The sequence below is a fragment of the Pithys albifrons genome, chromosome 7, assembly GCF_047495875.1.
Source record: "Pithys albifrons albifrons isolate INPA30051 chromosome 7, PitAlb_v1, whole genome shotgun sequence".
Taxonomy (NCBI): Eukaryota; Metazoa; Chordata; class Aves; order Passeriformes; family Thamnophilidae; genus Pithys; species Pithys albifrons.
The window spans coordinates 24,405,723-24,431,079 of NC_092464.1; the positions used below are offsets into that span (position 1 = coordinate 24,405,723).

At 41.0% G+C, this 25,357-nt stretch overlaps 1 protein-coding gene across 4 annotated transcripts in view; it reads right to left on the reverse strand.

The window, feature by feature from the left end:
* CDK6 (cyclin dependent kinase 6) overlaps positions 1–13,113 on the reverse strand; it is a 135,810-nt gene extending 122,697 nt beyond the window's left edge. The window contains exons 1-2 of one of the 4 annotated variants that reach the window (XM_071560703.1): positions 12,572–12,662; positions 9,999–10,486 (exon numbers count right to left, since the gene is read on the reverse strand). In XM_071560703.1, coding sequence (XP_071416804.1) covers positions 9,999–10,231 — 233 coding nt within the window. In that variant the 5' untranslated portion in view covers positions 10,232–10,486; positions 12,572–12,662. Of the gene's footprint in view, positions 1–9,998; positions 10,487–12,009; positions 12,355–12,463; positions 12,529–12,571 lie in introns of those variants that run through there. The other 3 variants (XM_071560706.1, XM_071560705.1, XM_071560702.1) reach the window with 3 other exon arrangements.
* Positions 13,114–25,357: the final 12,244 nt, after the last annotated feature.

A 25,357-nucleotide genomic window follows, 5' to 3' on the forward strand; every position in this document is an offset into this window, starting at 1 on the left:
TTTATCTCTACTTCCTAGTAGAGACAAGTAATACAGGTCATTAACTTTCACTGTCCTGAAGGAACCTAGAAATCTGTAATAAAGGTTCTAGTGCTGTGATATTGAGTAACATTAGACAGAAACTTTCAGTGCTGTAAGAGCAATCAGAAAGTCTCTAAATGTAGAGCCATTTGCACTTGAAGAAAAGATGTAAACAGAACTGCAAGGATTGTGTTTGTGATGCAACCAGGAGTTTGAGAGTAAACATAGCACTGTACAGAATTCTTAGGTGAAAACATAGAAACAGACATCAAGTATTTCACAGGATACATACTAAGTTAGAGAGGAATTATTTGTGGGGCTAAAAGAGAGTGTAATTAGAAGGAGTGAAACAGGTCAACAGAAACTGTGAATGCGTATCAGTGAAAAACCTAATGAATACACACTATTTTTATGGCCCAGTTTGGTAAACCCAACAGTTGCAGCATCTAAAATCTAAACGGTGAATTCTCAAACATACATGCTTGATGGGATACTTCTGCACAGTCTGCCTGTCCTACCACATTTTTGTTCATCTGAACATTAGGGTTTCATGATTTGAACAACCAGAGTTGTTTCAATCAGTGTAGCTCTGTGGACTTTTTAATCAGTGGAAACTCAAGCCTTATATTTGCAACTGGATTACTGGATTAGCTGGAAGATGTGCTTGCAATTCCACCATTAGTAGCAAGGGTTAGGAGGTCCACATAGATGAACAGCTAACTGTGCATATTGCTTTTCAGAACAAAATACAAGAAGAAGCAGAAGCTTTTCCTTCAGCTGTAATCTGGTTAAAATATATGATATCCACTATATATGAAAATATATGATATCCACTACTGCAAAGTCAAAGCACTTAAAGATCACAAGCATATTTTCTAGAGAATACCAGTTGACTGTAATTTATTGAGGGGCTGTCACTTATTATGAGACACAATTATATTCTAGACAGCCATGAGACTTTTTCCAGGAAAACTATGTTACTACCAGTGAGGAAAATTAAAAAGCAAAAATCATATATAAGAGATAATACATAATATTGTAAATCTGAAGTATCTAATTTCATCTTTAATATGCAACCTAAAAAAATCCAAATCACAATATATTTCTGTGATGAGTAAAGAGGTAGAAAGTCAAAACACAAGAGAATGACAGAATGTGAAAAACTCACCAAGACTTACCAAAAGGGATGCAGTTTTAACATTGATATAATGTATCTATGAGAATCCCACTGTATTTCTCTTTACATGTTGTATTTTATAATAACTTTATTCAAAATGCTGTTGCTAGGCGCGTTTAAGTTTGCTGTAAATAAAACTTTCACAACCTATATATGTTTTTAATATCATAGTGTTTTTAAAAATTGTATGATTCTGTATTTCTATACATTAAACACTTCTAATTTTTTTTGTAGTAACACTCACAAGGAGTCCAATTCCTTGTTATAATAAGAGAAAATTAAATGTGACATTCAATGGTTTTACAGCCCTCCGTTTTTATGGGGAAAGAGCAGAGTGGGCAAGGTTCTCTAAGGCTGTTTCACTTCAGTAGTAGCTGTGTATCCAAACGAGTCCTCCCCCAAAAATCTAAGCACAGTACATTCCCAACTCCTACTGCCAAGTTAAAATGAAAACGGTCTTAGTTCAGTAATGATTGAGGTGGTTTGCTCTAATCAAATTAAACCAGCCAAATGTTCTTTTCAAAGGTAACTGTCTACTCTGCAGCTGTATGCAAAATACCACATCAAATGTGGAAAAAAAAAGAACTGATAGAATTCTATCCTTACAGTAGAGCCCTGGCTCCACAGATGAAGAGAAACAAAAGCACCAGTGCAGCTAGGAATTACGATCACAGAAAGCTTCTAGAAATATGCTAACTTAAAAAACAGTGAACAAAGTACTGAAATTTCCAGTTTATAATTAATTGATTTCAGGAAGAAGCTAATTCTCTGGCATTGTTAAACAGCAATTTATCACAGTGACCACACTTCAAATAGATATTAAAAGACTAGTCAAGGCCTCACATAAAAGAGAAAAAAATGACACAGGCTTTTCCATTCTATTTCTCACTTAGTTTCTCTGTTTCTATCAAAATATGTAACATTCTGCACTGACTAATGTTTCAAAAGTCCAAACTCAACAAGTTCGACTTAAACTCAGAATGATTCATCTGCACTAAAACTGAGGTTTCAATCATTAAATATGGGAAACTCCTGCAAAGATGAAATAATGTCTGAGTTAGTTTTTTATTTTCTTTTATTAAGTGAAGACCAGTCACCTGTTAATGATAATCCAGAGTGATGAGCAGTCAGTGCTAGTATGAACACTTTTAGTACAGTATGGAAGTTTTGGCTAGGTTTGTAGATTGTTTGCTAGGTATGTCATGGGAAAACCACCACAGGGCAACTCTATGAATATCAGTAAACTGGCATTTTAGGTGTGTGAAATCACCTGTTGCCAAAATTAGATGGGACACTCCTGGGACTAGAAACCCAGCTTTTTCTAAAACCCTAAAAAGACATCTAAAGAAACATATGGAAGTCTGCTGTTAGAATTTTAAGGTCTAATTTTAAAGGGATTATTTAGCAGAGTATTTCCTTCATTTTCTAATGATGGGACATATTTTCAAGTAAATAAATAAATAGAAAAATCAATACAATAATTTGGATGCAATAAGGTATTTTGAAACAGTTCAGTATTCAACAGACACATTTCCACTCTTTAATGATCATCTCATCAAAAGCTTCTCAAACGGCGGTTTCCCAAATGGAAAATTTCAAAGTACACGATGGAAAAAACCACTCCTCGGAAAATTCTGAAGCGGTTTATTTGTCAAATACAAATGCTTTATAGTTTAAAGGTATAACTGTTAAATAATTGTGCATGCATAATTAGAAATATTTTTCAGAATAAAAAAGATATGACAAACAGGTATAGGTGGAAGAATTCTCTCTCTTCTAAAAGAAATAACACAGCTTAGTTATTTATGTTATCTTGGGCACAGTTATCTTTTGATAATTTGTTAGATCATAAAGAATCAACTTGCTCAGCAAAACTGGAAAACAACTAGACCTCATACCAAGACTGAAACCCAAATCTTCCATATACAGCAAAGTTTTGGAATGAACAGCAACTTCTACTTCATTTAGTGTTATGAAACTTCATAAAATAAAATGTCAAAACTAAATTACATCACCCAAGAATTACTACAAAGACACATAATCACTCTTGATGTCAAATTCGTATTACTGCTCTATCAGGATAGTTGTATTCTTTCTTTGCATGATTTAACTTTTAATAGAAACATTCTCTAGAAATAAGGCTTTAATCTAATACACGAATAAGTATCTGTGATTCATATGCTGATGTCTATTGTCCCTGAACTCTATTCAGAAAAATGTCTTAAAATTCAGTGCATTCTTCATATTATGGCTCTTTTTTTTTTGATAATGCACTGTGCTCAGCTTTAAACAATGGCTTAAATCCCACCAAGTGTACCTGAGTGACTCACTGCTTTGCCTCACAACCTCCAGCTCCAGCCTACTCTCTTTTAAACGCCTGGAAAGCAAGAACTTTTCTTCTCCCTGCTTTGTTCCACACTTCAGCCACAGGTAAATACGATGGAAACTGGAAAGTCCCAGTGAATCCACCCTGGTCCCTGTTTGTGAGTGTGGACCATCCACTCTGGTTCTTTTTCAAGGCTCAGTTTTGAATCCTGGATATCACTGCTGATACCTTCCCTAGCAGTCACAGCCTGCCACCAGCAATGCTTGTGGAGATATCAGTTGGTTTTCCATTCTGCACAGGACCTACCAAGACTAGATCTCTCCAATAAGAGCAGACACAATCATCCACAGATTTAAAGAAGGCAGGGACCACTGGATATGATCTAAAATGACATTTACTCACACAAAGACTGGAAACATGTTTGTTGTGAAAAGCTGATTCAGAATAAGATAAAATATTTATAAAAGCTCATGTACTCACTCAGGAAACTGAATTTTCTCAAGAAAGAAGTCCATCTGTATTCAGCCTTCCTTCCTGACATGTCCTTATCTTGTCCTGTTTCTGGCAGATCATGTATTCAAACTAAATCATCACATCCATAACTAACAATTCATATGGACAGGAAGAGTATCACTTATTTTCCTTGTACATGCTCATTCTGTGCATTGCAAGGTTGCAAGCAGATGATGACAGGACAGCACTCGTGCAGTCTGTGCCCAATGTCCTCTGCCAACTTAACAAATTTCTCCCAAGTCCTACCTACTGCCAAACCATATTCAGTAGCAACCACATCATTCCCCTTTGCCCTCTGGCCATCAGAGAAGCTGTATTTCCAGGCAGGCAGTCACTCCCTCCTCAAGACCTTTGCAGTGTCCCCTCTCACATTGGCCAGGCCAGCCAGTGCAGAGACTGCCTCCCTTTCCCTCTGACCACCACTGCTCTGCAGCCTAGAAATGCTTCTCTCCCGACAAGGCACTTCCCGTCTTCACATCTGCCTTGAAGACCTCCTGTTTGTCTTAAGACTGAAATTGACTCTGAAGCTCATTCAGTTTTTCCTTCCCATTACTCATCCACCATTCCTACCTCAGCTGCAATTCATCTGCCACACTAATACTTGGCAAGTGTCAAGTTGAGTTTCTGCTCCACTCCCTCCCTGAATCTTATTTTACTCTGTGTGCAAGACAATCCCTGTAGCTAGCAATGCAGAGGTCACCATTTCTTTTTCTCCTGGAGCTTGCCAGATGCGTATGAGCGGCGCTACACAAAAATAAATTGTATCGCACAATACAGCACACTGCTGATGTGCAAGAATGACCTCACACACTAGAAGTTTAACATTAGCTTGGCAGAAAAAGGAAGTAAGGAAGGAAGCAAAATTCACTAGAGACAAACACCCCCTAAAATAGAAATGTTTCACTTGACGGGATGGAACATCTCAATGATTTTGAGAAGATTGTCCTTTAAACTTATTAGCAACCCAGAAGCCAACATCAGCGTCACCACAAAATGGAAAGAGAAATAAAATTAGCTACTGACTTCTGACTTTTTTTCCCTCTGTATGTTTTCCCATCATTCCAGTTTAACAAACAGAAAAAAGCAAAACAACTACACATTCAAATTGCCTTACAAAAAATTAGCAAGGTATTGATGAACTGCTACAGATATGTTCTGAATGCTCTATCACGTTAGACAGGGAATGTTAAGATATTTATAAAAAGACATCTTCCAAGTATAAGGAAATTTTAAGCAGTAAGCCATTTATACACTTCCGGAACCATTGAGCAAGGTCAAGCAAATTCTAGTCTTATGTCAGGGTACATGGGGATGGAGGAGTGATGTGTGCCCAAGCCTCTCTCACCCACACGTAGATTGCCTTGCCAAGGGCATCAGTTGATGGGCTCTATCAAGCACTCAGGTGTAAACCAAGAGATAACAGCATGGACCACTAGAGTGCAAAAGCAAGGAAATAGCAGCATGACAGTACTGCTTACCTCAGTTTACAGGGCAGTTTACAGTGTCATTTACAGTTCAACAGATAGAAAATAACATAAAAACTTGAGCATGGCATAATTGCACAAATACTTCTAACTACTGTGTTCCCCCTCCACTGATTTGTATACCAGAAAGAATGAGGAATAGACTTAGACTTCCAACTAGGTGGATCAGTCTACTGAACCTAATTCAATTAGCTGAGGCATCTATTTTGCAAGTTAACAGGAAGGAGAGAATTGAGATTTTTTTTAATTTCTTCTTACATGGTTATGATAACCTTGAATGGCAGAATTTCTGACACCTTTGAAGACTTACTAACCCATGAAAATACTAAAAAGTTGTATTTATAAAAAAATCAGGAGATAGGAAGCAAAAACATACAGCTTTCTAGTTTTGTTCTATTTGCTTAAGGTTTAGTGCTACTAAAACTCTTAAATGTGATAGAAAACAAGCATGGCAAGAATTACAGAAATCTGTCTTGTATATCACCTCCCCGGAGTGCAAATTCAGTTTGATGGGTGATTAAGATTAGGGGAAAATTGTTCATCTGATTACAAGCAGGAGAGACATAAAATGAACGTAACAGCTGAATTTAGCATTATAATCACAAGAATTTTTACAGATATATTGCATCAGGGAATATACCTAGTATTACACACAGGAGCTTCCTGAATATAATGTGTCATTTACTCCTGGCATATATTTCATTTTTCCCAAACAGAACAGCACTAAGCAATGTAAGTCCTGGACCAACTTTTGCCAGATTCACCTGCTGCATAGAGTAAAGTTTTAGCAAAGCATTACATCTTTCAGATGAGCTAGAGAAGCATCTTAATCATCCTAACAGTTACAAGGGAATTTTCCAAGTCTATGACATACCTGATTTTAGAGGAATTCACAGAAAGATTTACTTTTGAAGATTCTGTTTTTAACTGTGTTTTGTGAAGATATAGTAAGGTGTCCTGGTGGAGAGGAACTCTATACAAAGGGTAAATGTGAATAGGAGAGGATTTTAAGCACATAGCAATTATCCTTTTACCTGCACTTTTCCCATGCCTTTCTATACACCATTCTTGACAATATTGCAAAATTTTAGATCAGTCCTTCAGGCCTCACTTCCATTATTATAATTCAGATTTCCACTAGCACCACTTTTCTGTTGAAGATTTTATTTCCTTTTGATTTTTTCTTGCACCTTTTTTTGTTTTATTCTGCAGTGAAATCTTACCTAATTTCATTATCTAACACTGTAAAAGCAACTGTGCTGCAAAAAAGCATCTCTTCATTGTACAAATATGGAAATGACAGACATGGAGCAAAGAACACAAAACAAAGCTCTCATAATTAGCAAGCAGTAGCATGGAAAAATATGATTAAAAAATTATTCTGTGCTACTTATACATTTCTCCTTTCTGGAGAAAATTCTCTTCCAGCCCTAATGCCAAGCACTGGAAACCAGTTTTGGCTCTAACCATTTCTCAGAGGAAGTGAAACTACAACCACCATGACAAACCTGGGCTGCAGTAGCAATGCTGGTCCTGAATTCTGGTTCTATGACCAATAACGCCATGGAGCTCTATCTCTGCCTGGTAGTACTGGGACTTGCCTTCCAAAACTGTTCTTCATGTTTAGCACCACTTTGTAGCTGGCAGAGAAGCTCACGGGCTCCTTACTGTACTTTCTGTGCCCAGACCTATCATTTTGGTTGAGCATGACACTCAGGCTAACTTCAGGTGGCCTTTGATTTCTGTCACTGCCACCAGCTGATGCCACAGTACCATAGCAGAGCACAGGGCATACGGGGCTCACCTGTTTAAAGTCTACACTTTGACTCACAGAATGACTGCTGGTTTGCATTTAGCATCTCATGGATCACACATGCCACTACTCAGAGTAACAGACATAACATATTTGCAGTTCCAACTTAATTCTCTCAGGCTACTCACCTCTAATATTCAGAAAAAAGCCTAGACATCCCCTCAAAATCAAAAACATTTGATGTTAAATATTTATGTTGTTATCCCAGTGCTCTGAAAACAATGTACATTTCAATCGAGTATGTAGACAATGCATTTGGCATTGTTTTTATTTAGTAGACTGGCCATGATAGCAGTTTCCAGAATGCGTGCCCAAACAATGAACATTTTCTTGAGCACAGTATGTTCAATAATAAAGCAGAGTTAGGTCAGCAGCTCAAAATTGCAGATCTTCTTGTACAGTACTTCGTTTTCTGAGTATATTTACGTAATACAAAAACATGTATTTAATTTCAATAAATTGCAAACTCTTCTACCATATTTTGTAACAGAACTGGGCCATTTAAATATTTTCAAATAATTTTTCTATTTTAAGGATATTAGATCAGTCACTCCAAAGGGCTCCTTATAGCTTCATTTGCTCTACAGATTAAAAACATGCACAAAAGAGGTGATTTTTTGAATAGCATTCCTCACATTTTAGAAGAGATAATGTTTGAAATTTCTTATCTTCTCCCGCCTGTTTGTGGAAGAAGGTGTGCAGCCAAGGTCACAGGCACCCTGATACATCACAGACCAACCCCCTGAGTCTGAAACACTGCTTATGGCAAAAGGTACAGGCTTCACAACACTGCTCTGAGGACTTGAAACACACTTTCAGAGATTTTTTTAATTGAAATTACATTCTCATATTGCTGGTTGTAATACTTACTGCTCTGCACAAAACTAGTTTTCATTCAAGCTTATAAAAGTATTTGAAGCTTCAATGGTCTGTCAAGATTCGACTGCACTTCAAATCGAGCAAAAGGAGCCTGCAGCTTCATAGTTGGTTATAGCTCTTTAGTAAACAAGAACTTTATTGTCATGATTTTGCCCAATTCAAGATTCAAAAGCTCTTAAAAATATTTTACTTCATACAGAAAGACCTCAGTGGCAGAAAAATTCGTAAGTATTGTTATGTTGAATTATTCCCAAACAAGATTTACAATTTTCAAATGTGTAAATGTCTAAACCTGGACAACTAAATCCTCATTTACCCTCATAAATGAATGGGCTGGATTTCAGAGATTTTGACAACTCCCAATTAACTCTACTGTCAAGAACTTTGTGTGCACTTCTCTATAAACTGAATCCCTTGATTGATCAAATATATGTTGTCCACATAAAGATATCTTCACTTTTGAAATTTATTTACTAAGACTCTGGCATTTACTAGGTCTCAGCCAAAATAATGGTTATTAACCAAACTGTGGCTTTGCTTGCTTAGCAATGGAAGTGTGAGCTGCAGCCTGAATCCCACTGCTCACTGAAGTGAGACCAAGGACACACACTCCATCATCAGTATTTCAGAACACACTTTGTCTATTCAGGTTTGACATAAGTAAGACTGTTACAGTATGCTACCTTGAAATGAACAAAAATTATGTCTAGCTATTGAGTTTTGTATTTTAAATATTATTCTCTGTCTCATCTTTCCTCTTGCACCTAACCCCCCACATCTGAGACCCTAAAAAAAATTATTACAGGTGCAAGATATTTTGAAGGTCACCTCTAACTTCAGTGTCTATTTGTCTAGGACAGAGTCGTGGTGTCAGTGAAGTACAAAATATTTTCCTTTTGCTTTGCAATATAAGCACACAATAATGTAAAGAGGAAATACTCTTGCTCATACAGCACCATCAGCAAGATGCTGACCAGTTTCACATCACTGCACATCTGGGTACTTGCAAAGTGAACCTTACTTCTCAAAGATAATAGTATTAATAGAAGATGCTCATGGGCTGCTGAAGGTTTCCAGCGGTAACAGTAGGGCAAGCCCTATCATTGAGAACACAGGTAATTTATGCAGGGTTTATGATACTCATACAACAGAAAGGACATCCTGGGGCCACTGCCACCACTGGCAAGCAAGGTCTGACACCTGTACTGCTGCACTGTATCTGCAGCATGTGGTGAAACTAGTACCAGTCAAACAGTACTCTATCACAAGGCTGCATGCAAAGCTTGAAGTCTTGAGCTGTTTCTTCACACAATAATCTACAGCTCTCTATAAAAGCATCTAAAAAGGCAGAATCCACATTCTACTATTGCTCTCATTTTTGCCATTTCTATAATGAATAGAGCTGCTAAAAATCAGCTCCAGCTGGCCTTACTAAAAGTTTAGACAAAACCAGGGAGGTTTTTTTGATTCTCTCTTATGCCTGAGGAAATAATGTATATATGGCTCCTCGCCCATCCACTCCAACATAAGTCACACACCTATGCCTCTGGAGATGGGTGTTTGTGTGTGTGGGAGGCAATGCACAGCGATGAGGTGAGGTCTGGCAGGCAGCACCATGGCCTGTTGAAACCTCAAACCACACTTCGTGTACACAAGTTTAGTGCTCACTTCAGCCACAAACCCAAATTAGTGTCCATTCCATTTATGTTCCCAAACTCTTGCTTGCCCAATTCACGTACTAAAACCAGGACCCCACTGATCAGGACACCTGTCCCACTTCCTCACCTGACCACGTTGGGATGTTCGAACGTCTCCAGGTGCCTCAAAACTGCCACCTCTCGGATGGTAGATAGTGGCATTCCTTCCTCACTGGTCTGCACCCGTACCCGCTTCAGCGCAACAAAGCGACCTCCATTCTTCAAGTCCCGGGCTTTGAACACCTTTCCATAGGCTCCTTCCCCAATCTCAGCCACACATTCATACTGCTGGTCAGCAAGGTTTGTGCTGTCCTTATCCATGCTGGCACCACTCCTCTTCCTCCCGAGTTCCAAGTGCCTTGAGGTGGCTCTCAGTCTCACTTACTCTGAAACCTATTAATTTGTTTGTGTTGCAGACAGGCCACGCACTTGGTACGTCTGCCAGAGAGGCAGTAGGAAGCTCTTGCCCTCCTGTTCTTGTTCCTTTCTGTACAGGCTCCAATGGGCCTCCTCCTTCAGCCACCAGGAATTATCATACAGTCTTTGGGACCATTGCCTGTGTAAAGCCAATTAGATCTGGAGAACCAAGCAAGAAAAGTGAGTTTAGATAACTTCATTACTTTGCATTGTTCAAAAACTGAGAAAATGAAGCTAATATAGTAGAAAGCTACATGCAAAACAAAAATATGGTGGAAAGGAGGATGTGAGCCACAAGAGTGACATATCTATCAACGTCTCTGTGTGGCTGATACAACACTGAAAAGTTATCACAGTCTGCGCAGGAGGCTACAGACACGGCTACAGAGCAACAGTGTGCTAAAGGGTTTTACTGAGCAACAGGCTAAATATGATGACCTTGTGGAGACATGGGTGATAGGCACGGCACAGCTAACTATGCACGTGTGAGAGGAAGTTATGTTCAAGAACTTATGACAGGATTGCAGGACTCAAAGTTTTCTTCATTGCACATGGTGGAGTCTTGGAAATATACCCCATGCTGCATTACTATCACTTGCTTTTAAATAATAGCATTTGGAGGCTTCTGTCTTGGTCTGCTCTCCTGTGTTAAGCCCTTCAAGAACACATCACGAAAACACTGCAAGAAGCAAGGTCCTGCCTCACAAAGTGCCTGTGGGAAGCAGAAATACGTACGTATTTAAATAACAGTAATACGTTATGGAGCATTGTGTGCTGAGGTAGATTCAGAAATGTGCACTTTACCAAACTTATCAACAAGCAAGGGTTTTGGCTGTGGGTACTGCTACCACTGTATGTGTCACTGGCAGTTCCTTGCAAGGCAGCATGATGAAAGATGTCCTCAGGAACCGCATGCTCTGCTGTGGAGTGCATGAGGCTGGAGAGCAGAAGCACTTCCTTCTGCATCCAGTTTTATCCACTTTCTGCAGGACTGGGCAAATCCTCTCCCTTCACAAAGCTTGACATCAATTCCCTCTCATATTAATTATAGCGATACTGTGACCAGGACTGTAGCCCTCTCCCACACTACATTTTTAGAACGTTAGGATTAAAAAGCTCCAGATAGCTCAGACGGGGAACCCCTAAGAGGAATCCACGCAGAAAGCCAGGGGTATTGTGCATATTTATGCTAAACTTACACCCTAGCTGCAGATGAATAGAGCAGTTTCAAGGAAACCTGTGCCCGCTGCTCATCCCTTCGCCCCAGCTGCAGCCAGAAGCGCCTCCTTGCCTCGCCAGCGTCAGTTCCCACCACCACGGCTGCCACCGCACCGCCCCAGCCAGCGGGCAGCCCCGCGCCCCTCGCCTGCGGCATCACCAGGCGACACCGAGCGCGGGCCGCCGCGAGGGGAACCCTGCCCGCTCCCGGACGTCCCCTGCCCGCCGCCGAGCTCCGCGGTGCGGAGGGATCCCCACCCGCCCCCTGCCCGCCGCCGAGCCCCGCGGTGAGGGGAGACCCCCGCCCATCCCCTGCCCGCCGCCGAGCCCCGCGGTGTGGGGGGGGACCCCCACCCGCCCCGCGTCGCTTGCAGGGCGCCCCCGGGCGGCGGGCAGCGGCACCGCGCGTGCGTGGCGGCGGGGCCGGCGGGCCTCTGCCCCGGCGCGGCCGCGTGGAAACTTACCCGTGCTCGCCCTCCCCGGACACGGCGGGGCATCGGGGCCGCCCCGCTGCCCCCGCCGTGCCGCCGACCTCCCCTCCGCGGGCGCCCCGTAGGTGACGGGGGGCGGCGGCAGGGGACACACGGGGAGCCGAGTCCCCGCGCTTCCTCTCAGCGGACGGGGCGGAGGAGAAACCCGGCTCGGCTGCACGGCAGGACGGCCAGGGGACTCCCCGGCGGCTCCGCCGGAGGGTACCCCCGCCCCCGCGGGCCCCTCCGCGCCCCCGCGCCGACCCCGAGGGGGCTGCGGCAGCACCGCGGGTTGCGCAGCCCCGGCCCGGCCGCCCAAGGGACGCGTCCGCTGTGCCGCCCGCGGGGGGGGTGCGCGGCGTGGGCTCCCGGGCCGGGCGGGGAGGGGGCGGCGTGTGGGCCACGCCGGGGGGCCGGGTGCGCGGAGCACATGGGCGCCCCGCGTTACCTGGTGTGCGCCACGGCCGCCTGCACCGCCACCAGTTCCCCAAATAATCCTCAACCCCGGGAGGGTGGGTGGTGGGGGAGGGAGGGTTGAGTCCTCCCTAACACAAACCTCCCATTGAGCGAGGCGGGGTGGAGAGCCGGCCTGGGGTCTGCCCCTTCACATGGCGATGTCTCCGGCAGGTCCCGGCAGCGGCCACCCGGGCCACACAGGTAGCTGCTGCGCGGCTCGGCCGCCCTCGGCTCGCATCCTCCTGCTGCCGCCGCCGGGCTGCACCTTGGCGCAGAAGGAGCTCGCACTCGTCCCCCAGCCCGCTCCTCCCGCCCCCACGCTGCCCGAGGAAAAGGAAAACGCGAAATAAAAATCGCGGCCGGCGGCCCCTGGGGAGCTGCAGCGCCACGACCGCAGCCCCGCCAGCCGCAGCCCGCGGTGCGGGGCTCGGGCACCCCCGGCCCTGGCGCCGCCGCTGCCCCCGCGCTGCGCTGCCGCTCCGCGCTCGTTCCCTCGGCCTCTGTTCTGCCTGGGAGCAGAAGCAGCTTGCTGCCTTTTTTTTTTTTCCCTCTCCTCAACTTTTTTTTTCCCTTGCTTTCCCACGCTGGCTGAATGTGACTTGACCCCGTTTCAAAAAAGTTTGACATAGTGCTTCAACATTTCCGCATTCCTCCCCGACTACAAAGGCTGCAGCCGCCTCCTTCTGCTTTCTGTCTCTGCTCTCTGTCTTCACACTCAATGAAATCCTTCATGTGCCCCTGCCAAAGGCAGCCGCATACCGCAAGGGTCGCTGCGAGCGCCGCGCCCAGGCATGGCCTGGGGCGAGCGCCCCGGGGGGTCCCGCAGGGCCCGGCCCGGCCCCGGCCCGGCCCCACCGCGCTCGGCGCTGCTCGGGTTCGGGCTCCGCCGGCTGCGGCAGCACTGAGAGCTCTGACTCATTCCTAGAGCTCAGCGTGCGAGGCGCTGGGAAATAACCCGTTTGGGTTTTTTTCCCCACCCTCATCCTGGGAAATAACCCTCTCTTTCTTTATTTCTCCAGAAAAACGCGGATTCTTCTGTGCTTTTTTTTTTTCCTTTTTTTTTTTTTTTTCCTACTTCACAGAGAGCGCAGAGCTCCGGCAGGAAGTAAGCGCCCATGAAAGCTTTCGGGAACCATCAAGAAACTTCGTTGCCGAAGAACCTCCCCACACACAGCGAAGTCTTTGCCCCAACAGGATTGCAGCTGGAGGCGCACGAGGCAGCGGGGCGAGGAGCGCACGGGGCGCGGCAGAGCCGGGGGCGCGGGCAGCCCGTTCTCCGATGCAGAGAATGTTTTCTATGGAGCTGGTTCCTACAAATACTGAAATTCACCACAGGAAAAAAAAATAATCACAAAGCAGATACCTGTGTACTCTTGTCTCCATGCGAAAAAACACACAGCCTAGTTCCCAGTTTTCCCAACTGGTACCCGCCAGCACACGCTGTTCTGGACCTCAAGGATGACTGTGGTCCAGTTCTTATAGTGGTTTAACTTGGAGGCGGTGGACCCAAATCCTCTTATACAATGGGAAGCGTAATTTAACTAAGTGTGTTTGTAACTCAAAAAGGGTATGTCTAGGTCTTGGCATTATACACTGATTTAGAATATTGGGAAAAATTGTATATAATACTGTATGATTGAAAAGAGTATAAGAAAGGGGCATATAATTATCTCGGCTCACAGTGCTGTCTAGTATGTATGAAATCCTATAGCTTAGCTAAAATTTGTTTTTCTTGCTTCAAAACTGATCCTAGAAATTCCACATGCCCTTCCTATTTCTGAGAGGTTTAGAAGCAGCATGTGGGGAATGGGTGGGTGCAGCAAGAGCAAAAGAGGGCTGAGGGCAAAAGAGAGATCCCTGATTTCCCCCGGAGAAAAGAGGGAGCTGGTACTTCTCATATCTTCAAGCCATGTGAGTGGCCAGTGGCATGCGAGTGTTGGCAGGAGATCATGCATACTTTACAAGAACTTAATTTTTCCTCATAATATATTTTAGGTTAAATGACAGAAATTCCTCATCAACTTCTGAAGTCCATGATTTATCAGAAAAATATTCTGAAGTTAATGGCAAACCCCATAACCTTTAAATGTGACTGTGTCAGAGATTCAAATATATATATCAAATATTTCTTTTTAAAAGACATGAAAAATCATACCACATTACAAGGTTCGTATGTACATACACTACCTCCCTTCATTTTTTTGTTTCATAATATTCATAACATTCATGAATTTTTAAATGCCTCCTTTCCCCTCCCTCCTTCCCCTTCTCCCTCCCCTTCCCCTTCTTCCCCTTCCCCTTCTCCCTTCTCCCCTCTTCCTTTCCCTAATATTTAGTCAGGTGTAACAACCTGGGGACACAAACCCCTCCTCAGGTTCCAGACGTATTAACTGTCTCACTTTACATGCAATAGGCTTCACTTTTGGGAGGGAAAAGTGAAGCGTTGTTTGCCATCTCCCCCCAGATGATCTTTAAAATCCAGTCGGGCTCTGTTAACAGTGCTGTTTTCAGGGAGGGGCTGTGGACCGCCGGGTCCTTAGCCAGATAAATGAGCAGCCTCATGTTCAGGATGAACATGGAAAGGGGATTTCTGCAGTACACTAACATTCACCTCTGTGCTCACATTTGCTCATTTATCATTCTCCTAATAAACAGGGTTCAATACAAGATCATTCTCTCAGCTCCAATTTTCCCAATATTTTGGGGAAGTGTGTGTAACAGTTCTGTGCTTTAGAAGGGTTCTATCTGCCTTTCTGTGTGGTGATGTCAGTAGAGATTGCCACGGGAGATTATATGCTCATGCTATCAAACCGAATGAATTTATAACATAAAAGTGCCACATAGTTACTGTGGCTTATATGGTCCTCTGTTTTTTTCCAGGGACTTTTTCAAAAAATGATGTGACAATTTTTTCCCTTCTCTCTGTCTGAAAATCAGGTGATCAAACTACTCTGTCTCTCAAAGTACAGAGTTCAAAGAAGCTATACAAACATTTAAAATGACCTAAACCAATTTTATCAATTTTGTTTATATGCAAGTGATGAAATTCATGAAGAAATTTCCAAACATGATTCAATATATACACCAGCTAAATTGGATGACATTATAAATAATTTGTTGTAGAGACTGAAATTACTTACCTGAACTATTAGGTTCTTTGAAAATATAAAATCTAGTACATTTATTTTAAAGTTCAAAGTCAAGGAGGTGTTTCAAACAATACACATTTTAGAATAGTTCTAAATCTTGAAAAAGAAACTTTAAATAAAAGATTTTTTCTTTTCGTAACAACCTTTAAAAATGTTTAATCTTTTGTGTTCATGAAAACAACATGCTACTTTTAAAATTTCTGATATAGAAGGGGTAAGTATACATTTATTGTTTTATAAACAATGGAAGCTTCCCCTTACAGAAATTAAGAAATCCCTTATTTCTTTTATAATTGACAATATCTTAATTTTTAGAAATTTACAGCTATTTTTAGAAATTAGTATTTTAAGCAGCTATTAAATATTGCTATGAAATGAATTCTGACTACCATTTGTAATTATTTCTACACTTAAATAATTCTAAAGTATTTTTTGTTGTAGAAAAACAAAATTTGGGAATGCGCATTGTAAGAGAAAGAGATTTCTACCACACTTTTCTGATCTTACATCAAATCTTTCTTGTGAAGTTATGTTTTTCAATATTTTATAATTCCAGCATTTTTAATTCTAGTATTTCTTTAAAATCACAGTGAAAAACAGAATCCACTTGTATTGAAGTGCATTTCAAAAGGAAAATTCTAATGTATTCTAACTGCAACCAAACTCCATCAAAACTAAAAAATTATTTTACATGATGTATATAAATAATTTTCATAAAATGAGGTCCGTACTGTTTTTCTGGAAATAATGAATAAGCCAGTGGTGTGGAAATGGATAATAAGCAATTACAAGAATGAGTATAAAGCAGTTGATTAAAAGAAGCTGGTAGTTGTGGGCAATGCCAAGAATTGTGATTAATAGACCAGGACTTTCAGAAAGGATGAGACATAGTGTATTGTTTTGCTTTGTGTATTCTATCTGTGTTTTGGGAACAGCTGAGGTTCTGCTGGGGATTCACAGATTGCTGTTACAAGAAGTGTTCTGCAAAACATGAAAAGTTCTTTTCAAACAACAGATTTTCATAAAGATTTTGGAAAATAGTTTGCTTTTATTATGGTGTTATTGCTGGATTTTGTTTGTTAACTTGCATCTTCAGTCTCAGCTAAGATGATTTTAACTGTTTTTTGGGGGCATTTATCCTCAAGAAATCCCTAGAACTGATAAGAGACCAAGTATTGTAGTAGAGATACATCAATTATTGTGAATATGAATATTTAGAACCTGCAGTAGCCAGAATTTATTTTAAAATGTTCGCATAAACTATGACTTTTTAGAAGTTCCCTTTAGCAAGCCAAAACAGGTCTTGTAAACAACAAAGTAGTAATTACACTGCATAGAAAATTATTCCTGAAAAGATATTTTTAGATGTCACATCTAATACCAAAGTTGGGAAATAATTGTTCTTACCTATCATTAGCTGTGTTATAGCTGTGTGAAAATGAACTGTAAATATATACTAAGTATTTAAAAGCTACTTTTAATGAAGCATAGGCATAATGAGAAAGATGATGTAACTGAATACTAAAAATTAATTCCAATGTTAAAAATGAAAACATTTTCCATATGTAACTTCTCAGTTGAACAAGAACACATAAAAGTTCTAACATATTTACAGAAAAATAAGTAATTAACGGTCATGTAATCTTTTAACTAATTCCTGTGAGAGTAAGAACTATCCAGTCCATGTAAAACATATGCAGCCATGGCATAATTGGCAGTGATTAAGGTATCTAAGCCAATTATGGGATGATTTTTTTTTTTTAGTTTTCTTTCAGTCAGAGCCTTTGTTTACAGCAGATAATTTTATGTTTTACAAATTGTGTCTTTCTGTTTTTACAGTAATAAACTATACTGTGGGGCTATTGTTTCTTAGTACAAAGAATCATAGCATAATGTCAGGCGTTTAAGCATACACATATATCCCCATATTAGTTTGTGTATGCTTTAATAATTACCAGTCACAGGAGTGGCCAAGAAATGTGCCATGTGAAAGGTATGCCTGCAACTACATGCCTGTTACTTGCCTCTGTATACTCCAGTGTCTACACCTGAGACGATCCATCAGCCATGTTTTCCTATCCAGCTCTGAATGCAAGAGCCAACGGATTTCATTGTCTCTTTTCAGAAAGTTGACTTTTGGGGGTTATTATGCCAAGGATGATCAAGGGCCAAATGTATGCCTACTGTCAAGAAAACAGCTTGCTGTTTGTATTTGCTTTGCTCCCTGAAGGTTTACCTTGAAATGAATCCCCTCTTGCATCCCATGCTATGCAACATCACACCAAAAGACAGTCTGCACAAAACTTCTTGCAATTAGAGCCAGGGAAATGGAAGGCTAAGGAAGGGGAAAAATCACTAAAAATCAAACTGCAGATCAGTAGGGAAGAAGTAGAGCAAGAAGGTGTAGACTTCTGAAGCCCTGATCCTCTGATCTAGCACAGCGGTAGATTAAACATGGCATGCACACTGCAGACTGTCCAAGGCAGTGGGGTCCCGGTGGCATGTGTCACAAAGCTGGCAGCCAGGCTATGCCACCATGGAAGCTGCTAGGTAATCCAAATCCCTAACAAGAGTGACAGAGGGGAAGCAAGCCATCAGAGTGTGCTGAGATGGGCACTGTCAGCTCATCCTGGGGCCCCGCGGCATGCAGCACAAGGTGGAACTCCCAAGGAGCTGATGCCATATCCCATCTGTGGTCTCTTGCTGGCACTCTTCCTTTCAGCCCAGAGTACTGAGCTGAGGGGTATCTGTCATGGCCTCAAGATTCAGATTTTTTTTTGGAATGAGGCTTATTGGTACAGAAATATCAGCCACCCTGAATCTGGAAATAACTAACAACTGAGGAAGAGAAGGGACCTATGTTTTATATGCTTCCATATGTTTTGCCTAATTTGCAGTCATTGCTCATTGGTGTTATAGTCTATACTTCTTTATAGTAATATTTGGCATGGGTAAGATTCTTCCCTCTTCATTCCTGCTCTGTTTGTTTTAGTGGCTTTTACATCTTCTTAGATAAGTGTATTTACATCTGTGCATGTATATTAATTGCATGGCTGTATCGTTCTTTCTTCATGCCTTTTGTAGAGTGCTTTATCTCTGTTTTCCATTCAGTGTAGGAAAAAAGCAGAGGCAGACCTGTAGCTGTGAAAACTGATGTTGTCTGTGGAAGCTTTCAAAGAACACCCTATTTTATTTGTACACCATAATCCTAAACCTGTCATTCAGGTCTTAAAAATGACTCAGAATATGACTTATTTTAGAGTGAAGCTGTGATCAGGAAAGTTGACCACAAAGAAGAATACTTTACTCAGCTGATCTGGCCCAAGGTAAGCATGGTCTTACCTGTTGGTAACAGTGACTAAAACAAAATTTTATACATTATTCTTCTTTCAGTGAAGAATAGGGAAAGAAAGGGAGCAGACTTTGAATGCAGATAAACATGTTCCATTGTGGGCTTCCTTCTGTCATCCAGAAAGAACCTACCTTACCCCAGAGTCCATTGACATTTATGTGATGGATGGCCAAAAAACCTTTTTTTGTGTTGCACTTGGGAACTGGGTAAATTTGATCTGGAAATTGCCAGTTCACCCAGAACTCCAGCATACCATCTGTATTGTCTTGTTTTGGAGAGAAATGGTTTATTTGCTTCTGCTTAATAAAAAATACAGTGACATTTTTGATAGCATGCTAGAAAAACTGATGTATGAGATAGACACATGCCCAAAGTATGACATCACTGTAAATTAATGAATATTTAACAAAAAAACCCAAATAGAAATATGATGACATACAATCTCTGATGTCAGTCAGTAAAAATAAATGTAATTAAAATTACATTGAAATTATATAGAATTTAACTGGAGGAAGAGTGAATAGTGTGAAACTGCCAGGAGCTGGTGAGAAACTGATGTCCTAAAGCACTAAAACAGCATTGTATCCAGTCAGGGGATGGAGGGGATAAGAAATGGCTGCTGCAACAGGGAGCTGTATTTTCTTAGGCAGAAATAAAAAAGTTACGTTGTAGCATCGATTGATTTGTGTGGGTCTATCATAGCATCATAGAATCATAGAAAGTTAATGGTTGGAATGGGTCTTAAAGATCATCTAAGTCTCAACCCCCCTCCTGTGGGTACAGACAACCTTCCCTAGACCACATTACTCAAGACCCCATCCAACCTGCCTATCAGATCTGTGAAGTTTATTGGTCTGTATCAGAAACAATTGGCTGAATTTACAGTGCATATCTATGTTAGGCATTAAGAAACACCTTGTAAGGCAAGTATACAGTTTAATACAAGTACTCTAGCTCACGGTTGTGCAACTGCAAGAGGCAAATATCTTTTGGGAATGATCTAATTCTGCTCCAGAGAACTGGGATGGACCAGATCATTCCAAGATCATCTCCCATCTAGCTGTATGCTAGATTATGCACCATTTCTGAGCACAAACACAGTAACAGTATTTAAACACCAACGACAGCTGTGACAGAATGCATAACATTTTGGATAGGAAAGAAATTTTATATATTCTAGTAAAGCACAGGGAACATGGAGATCTTGTAGCTAACTGCTCTCTAACATTTAATAGTAAGGGTTTAATACTGATCACTCTGTCCACAGTATATCTGTACTCACCTGTTTTTCCCCAGTTATCTCATAAATATATAGTAATGATTTGCAAAAGGGAAAACTTACACAATTCCATGGATTAGAAAGCTGGGTTAAGAAAGAAGGCAAAACATTAACAGCAATCAAAATTAGCAGTAATGACAACAAATTATACCAACCAGTGTTATTTACCTATTTGGCATCCAGTGATGTCACTTTTGTGTAAACTGTCATAAATGACAAACACAATGCTGTGAATATTGGTAAGTGCTGCCAATATAGTTACCTATCACATAATTTAAATAGCCATACACTTTAAATATAGAAACTGTATTAGACAAAGGCATATTTTTTATACATTGTATATTTTACACTGCCTAAAAATTACTATATTATTCTTATTTCTATTAATCTCTTCATATTGCTTCAATCTAATCAATGTTGAAGGAATAGTTGCCTTTTTGAGTAGAACGGAGCCTGTTGAGGATTATTCATCTCACCATAGTGCCACAGGGCTTCTGGTAAAAAATTCTTTAATGTTGTCCATGACAGAGACTTAGAAATACAGTGTCATTGAATGCAGATTGTAACTGTTAATTGATTTCATTACACTGCACCTTTTGTTATACCTCAATATTTCTAGAGCAGGCACAAAATGCAATGCATGCTGCAGTAATGTATATAACAGTGGCTATAAAATGTTGTCTACAGTTTTAAAGGAAAATTAGACTTTGAAAATAATGGGCAGCTGTTGTTTTATCCTGTGTTCAGGATAAAAATGCTTCTACTAGTATTTATTAGAGTATGATGTGATCTCATTGCACGTGGATTTACATGCATAACTTCTATTAAAATCAATCAGTATTCCTTGTATAATTCATAGATACATGAGCTGTTTATTATCCACACATACCAGAAAGCTTTCATCAAATATAATTATGCAGTAGATTATGTACAATGGATGCCTGCCAATATTCCCAACTTGTACAACACTCTTATAGGATGGTCAGTTCTGAATATGTAGTCTGGCCTTTACCAAGAGATGGTCTCCTTAAGCTGCTTTAGAAAATTAGTTTTTTGTTTTCATGCCTAGTGCAAGCAATGTGCTGTAGTTATAAAAAGCCAACATTAATGTCAGAATGTCGCATTTCTAATTTCTATACCAAGCAGGTGAGGTAAATATGGGATTTCAGGTACCAGATACTGGCAACAGCTAATTTAAAAAAAAAAGAACAGCTGTAATGGGTCAGAGCAAAGATCGCTGAAACATCTGTAGTGCAGTCCCTGTCAGTGGTTAATAATGTATGCTCAGGAAAATAGTATGAGCATGGTGCTATAAGTTCGTTACTCTACTAATACACTTTCAAGCTAAACGAAAGTCTCTGATGACTAGAACTAAGGATTAAACCCCCACAGTTCAGGCTCCTAGCCCTGCCTCTGCTATTAGCACATAAAGCTGAGCAAATAAGAAACAGGGTGTGCGCCAACCCAGCCATTGCTAATGTGATTCTCCTACCCCTGTTTCACAAGGTGAAGACTGTGAAGGGTCCTCCCAAGCACTGTCATTAGTCACTGTCATTATTTATGACAGGGAAGTAAAGCCATTATTTACCTCTTCTTAGCTAAGAATATTCCAAACTTACATGGGAAATTGCATCACCTTTCAAGCGTGGGCGTATATAGGCACACATGTGTGTACACACACAGCTCAAATATATTTCTCTGAACAAGATCTAGCATTGCTGACAAAATCTCACTAGGTATTCAAAAGAGATGACATTAAAAGGCAAAATAATTGCCTGATGGTTAAGCTGCATAATTGCATATTTTGTGATAATGTATATATATTGAAATCAGAATCAATAAATAACAAAGTTATGAACAAAATTGTACTGCATGCTTTGAGTCTTTCTATGCTGAGAGACCTGGGAGTGCTGCAGTACTCCATGTCAGGGCAAGACCAGGGTGTGTACAGTTCCCTCTTCCTCCTTTTTTCCCTATTCTTTATGACCTAGTTTTGTGCAAAAGGTAAACTCAGATTTCTGGACTGGACAGGACCTGCAGAACCTTCCTACTAGGATGGAGAGGGAGAATGGAGTGACTTACTGAGTTTTCTCACTGCAAATCAGCTTAGATGTGCTTCTGAGACTTCTAACACCCAACTAAGATAGCTATTGTATTCATTTTTTTGCCATGTTATAATTTACTGCACATATTTTTAAGTACTTAAGGAAAAAATAAACAGAAGCAAGAACAGAAAAAAACAATGGAGATAGGTGTATACAGCCTGTTTTATACAGCCTGTCCATTACTGCTGTAAGAGCGGCTCTTGCTGAAACCTTTCTAAGCCTCTCTGCTTCACTGATTAAACCACCCTGATCTGTTTTCATGTCACAACTGAAAACATCCACCAGCTCTACCCTTTGGCAGAGTTCAATAGTGAACCTCTCCATACTAATTGTATGACTGAATGTTGCAGTTTATTCTTATATATGGCTCCATTCCAGGAAAGGAATGCACCAAAATGAAACTTGCAAGGAATTTGGATGTCCAGATTTATAATCGCAGTGCCAAAAACTCCCACTCTCTTATTGCTTAAACTGAAGCACACCAAATTTAGTAGTTCAGGTTTCTGCATTTGGGGATACAGCTGTTTCCAAAAATGTCCAGCAGTAATGTAGCACAAAAGTTATTAAGATGGTAGTTTTAAAAATCTACAAGAACAATAGGCTTCTCGTAAGTCTGTCTGAATCAGAAGTTGGACTGGTTTCTTTCCAAGTATACGTTTACAAATTGTTTCCACAGTCCTTGAAAGCTCTTAACGGTTACGTGTAACAGCTTTGCCATAACACCTGCCATTCAGGGAAAAACAGATAATTGCACTTAAAAGCTAAAGGTGTCCTTGTATTTATTGTACAGAGTACTTTCCCAGTACTTTAGACCACTCTTTATCAGAGACTATCCAAAGGATTCTATTGCAAGATAAGAATCTTATACCGATTTTTGCCTCTTTTATTGCATTGTATAAGCATGCAGTAGCTAAAATACAAACACATTGCATAGGACCGTGTTTTCTCTTAAAACCATGCCTAAAGGAAAAAAAAGTCATGGGGCACCACAGAAAATATTACTTCTGTCAAGGTTCCTTCTATCAGCGTCATTCTCCTCGGAAAATGATGAATCCTTTTCTTTGCTGTCATAAAAACATGTATAAAAGGTTAAGATCACATGAAAGATGATTTTCTTACTATGCTTTGCATCACTGAAGGACACATTCTCTGACCTCTTCTCTTGGCCATACTACAATTGAAAAAGCAGATAGAAGATCAATATATTTCTTCAGTGTTGCTAATTAAAAAATTGACTCTGACTCCTGAAAAACTTGGAAACAGCTTAGATGTCTTAAATTTGGAGTTTTAGGTAGAGATGCAGTGAATTTTGAGGGCCAGGCAATGATCATTCATAGCTAACCTTAGTTAACTCTATAAAGACACTGGGAAGCCCTGCAGAACTGTTAAACTCAGTGAAGACACTGCATGAAATTTAAAAATAGAAAAATGGAGTTAAAAAGACTAGTGTAAGGCAGAGGCAATGGAGGAAAATCTGATTTTTGCCACCTTGGTCTGTAAGAAGGCTGTTCCTGCTGCAGAAAAGGGAGTGGCAGGGCTAGGGTTTGAGCTAGGACTGGACTCTGCAGAGTTAAGCCGAATCCAGCTGCCACTGTGGGAGGGAAGGGGAGGGAGAGACAGAGCCACGGGAGGCCTGTGGTGCTTGTGGCCAACCTGCCCAGCGCAGGTACCAGCAGTGCCATCATACCCCCTTCCTGCCAGTAGTTGTCCCCACCTTCTGGCATAGGCAAAGCAGGCAGCCAGGCCACAGACACTGTGCTGCGCTCTCCCTCCCCTTACCACACACACCCAATCCCCCATTCTGCCACTTTGCTCTATACTAGGCTTGTTGAATAAAAGTATTATTGATATAGCCATGCCCTCCTTTCTTACAGTCTCGCCAATCCCTTGCTGCTGTTCTAACATTTTTGAGCATATGTACATGCTTTCCTGGATGTGGAGTATGCTTTCATCCCCCAAACACAAATTATCCCTAAGAAGCTACAGTATAATGACAAGTAAAACTGCTTTCTGAGTGATGAAGAGGAAAGGAAAGGGTACTTGTGTATGTCAAAGACTCTTTCACTTTATACAGGAACCAGCAATGACGCACTAGAGTAAAAGGAATCATTCTTGAAGAGTTTGGGTTCAGCTTGCCACAAAATTGTGCTCAGGGGAGTCTCAGCCTGCAAGGAGGAGCTGAGCTCCCTTTCACTGAAGGCATGAAAAGTTCAAGGCTCTTGCACCACCAAAAGAGGCTCAGTAACATTTAGGACTGAATCAACAGTTAATTAATAGGGCTGTTTGAATTTATAGTTATGATGTTAAAATCTTGGGTTTGTGGGGTTTTTTTGCTTGTTTGTTTTGTTTTCTTTTGAAGTAGAAACCACAATAGTAAGGGAAGAAGGCACAGAGCTGACTGGAAATCTACGACACCAGGATGCATTAAAAGCGATGGCTTTTTTGTATGGGATGTGACAGCTCCTCTAAAAAACTATTTAAGGTTTGAGGGAGAAAAGCATGCAAATGGGATGCCTGGTTTTCAAAAGTCCATCCAGCAGCTTGCGTGAGCTTCCAGGGGAGCTGCTGGGAACTCAGAGGCTTTCAAGGACTCTAAAGATTTTAAAAAACAGGTCTATTATTTAGATGTCTAACTTGAGGCTCCTGTTTCCAAAGTCATGTTTTATATCTCCATAATGAGTTGCGAATTTATTCATGCACCAAAAGAAAGAGATCTAAGGGTAAAGATTATGGACTAATTTCACTTACTATCATCAATGAAATTTTTGGTGCTCATCATTCAAAAGAACAAATTAAAAAGATGGAAATTTAAGAGGTCTGCAACAGACTCCCTGTTGAGTAATGTTTCATCAGCACTTAATTGTTCATCACAGAAAAAAACAGAAACGAAACCAGTAATTGTGGTTATTGCTTATCAGTTACACAACAAAATGTTTGACTCGGCAAAGTAAGCTGTCAGTGCCACACGCATCAGATGAAGCACACAACTGCCTTTTTACTG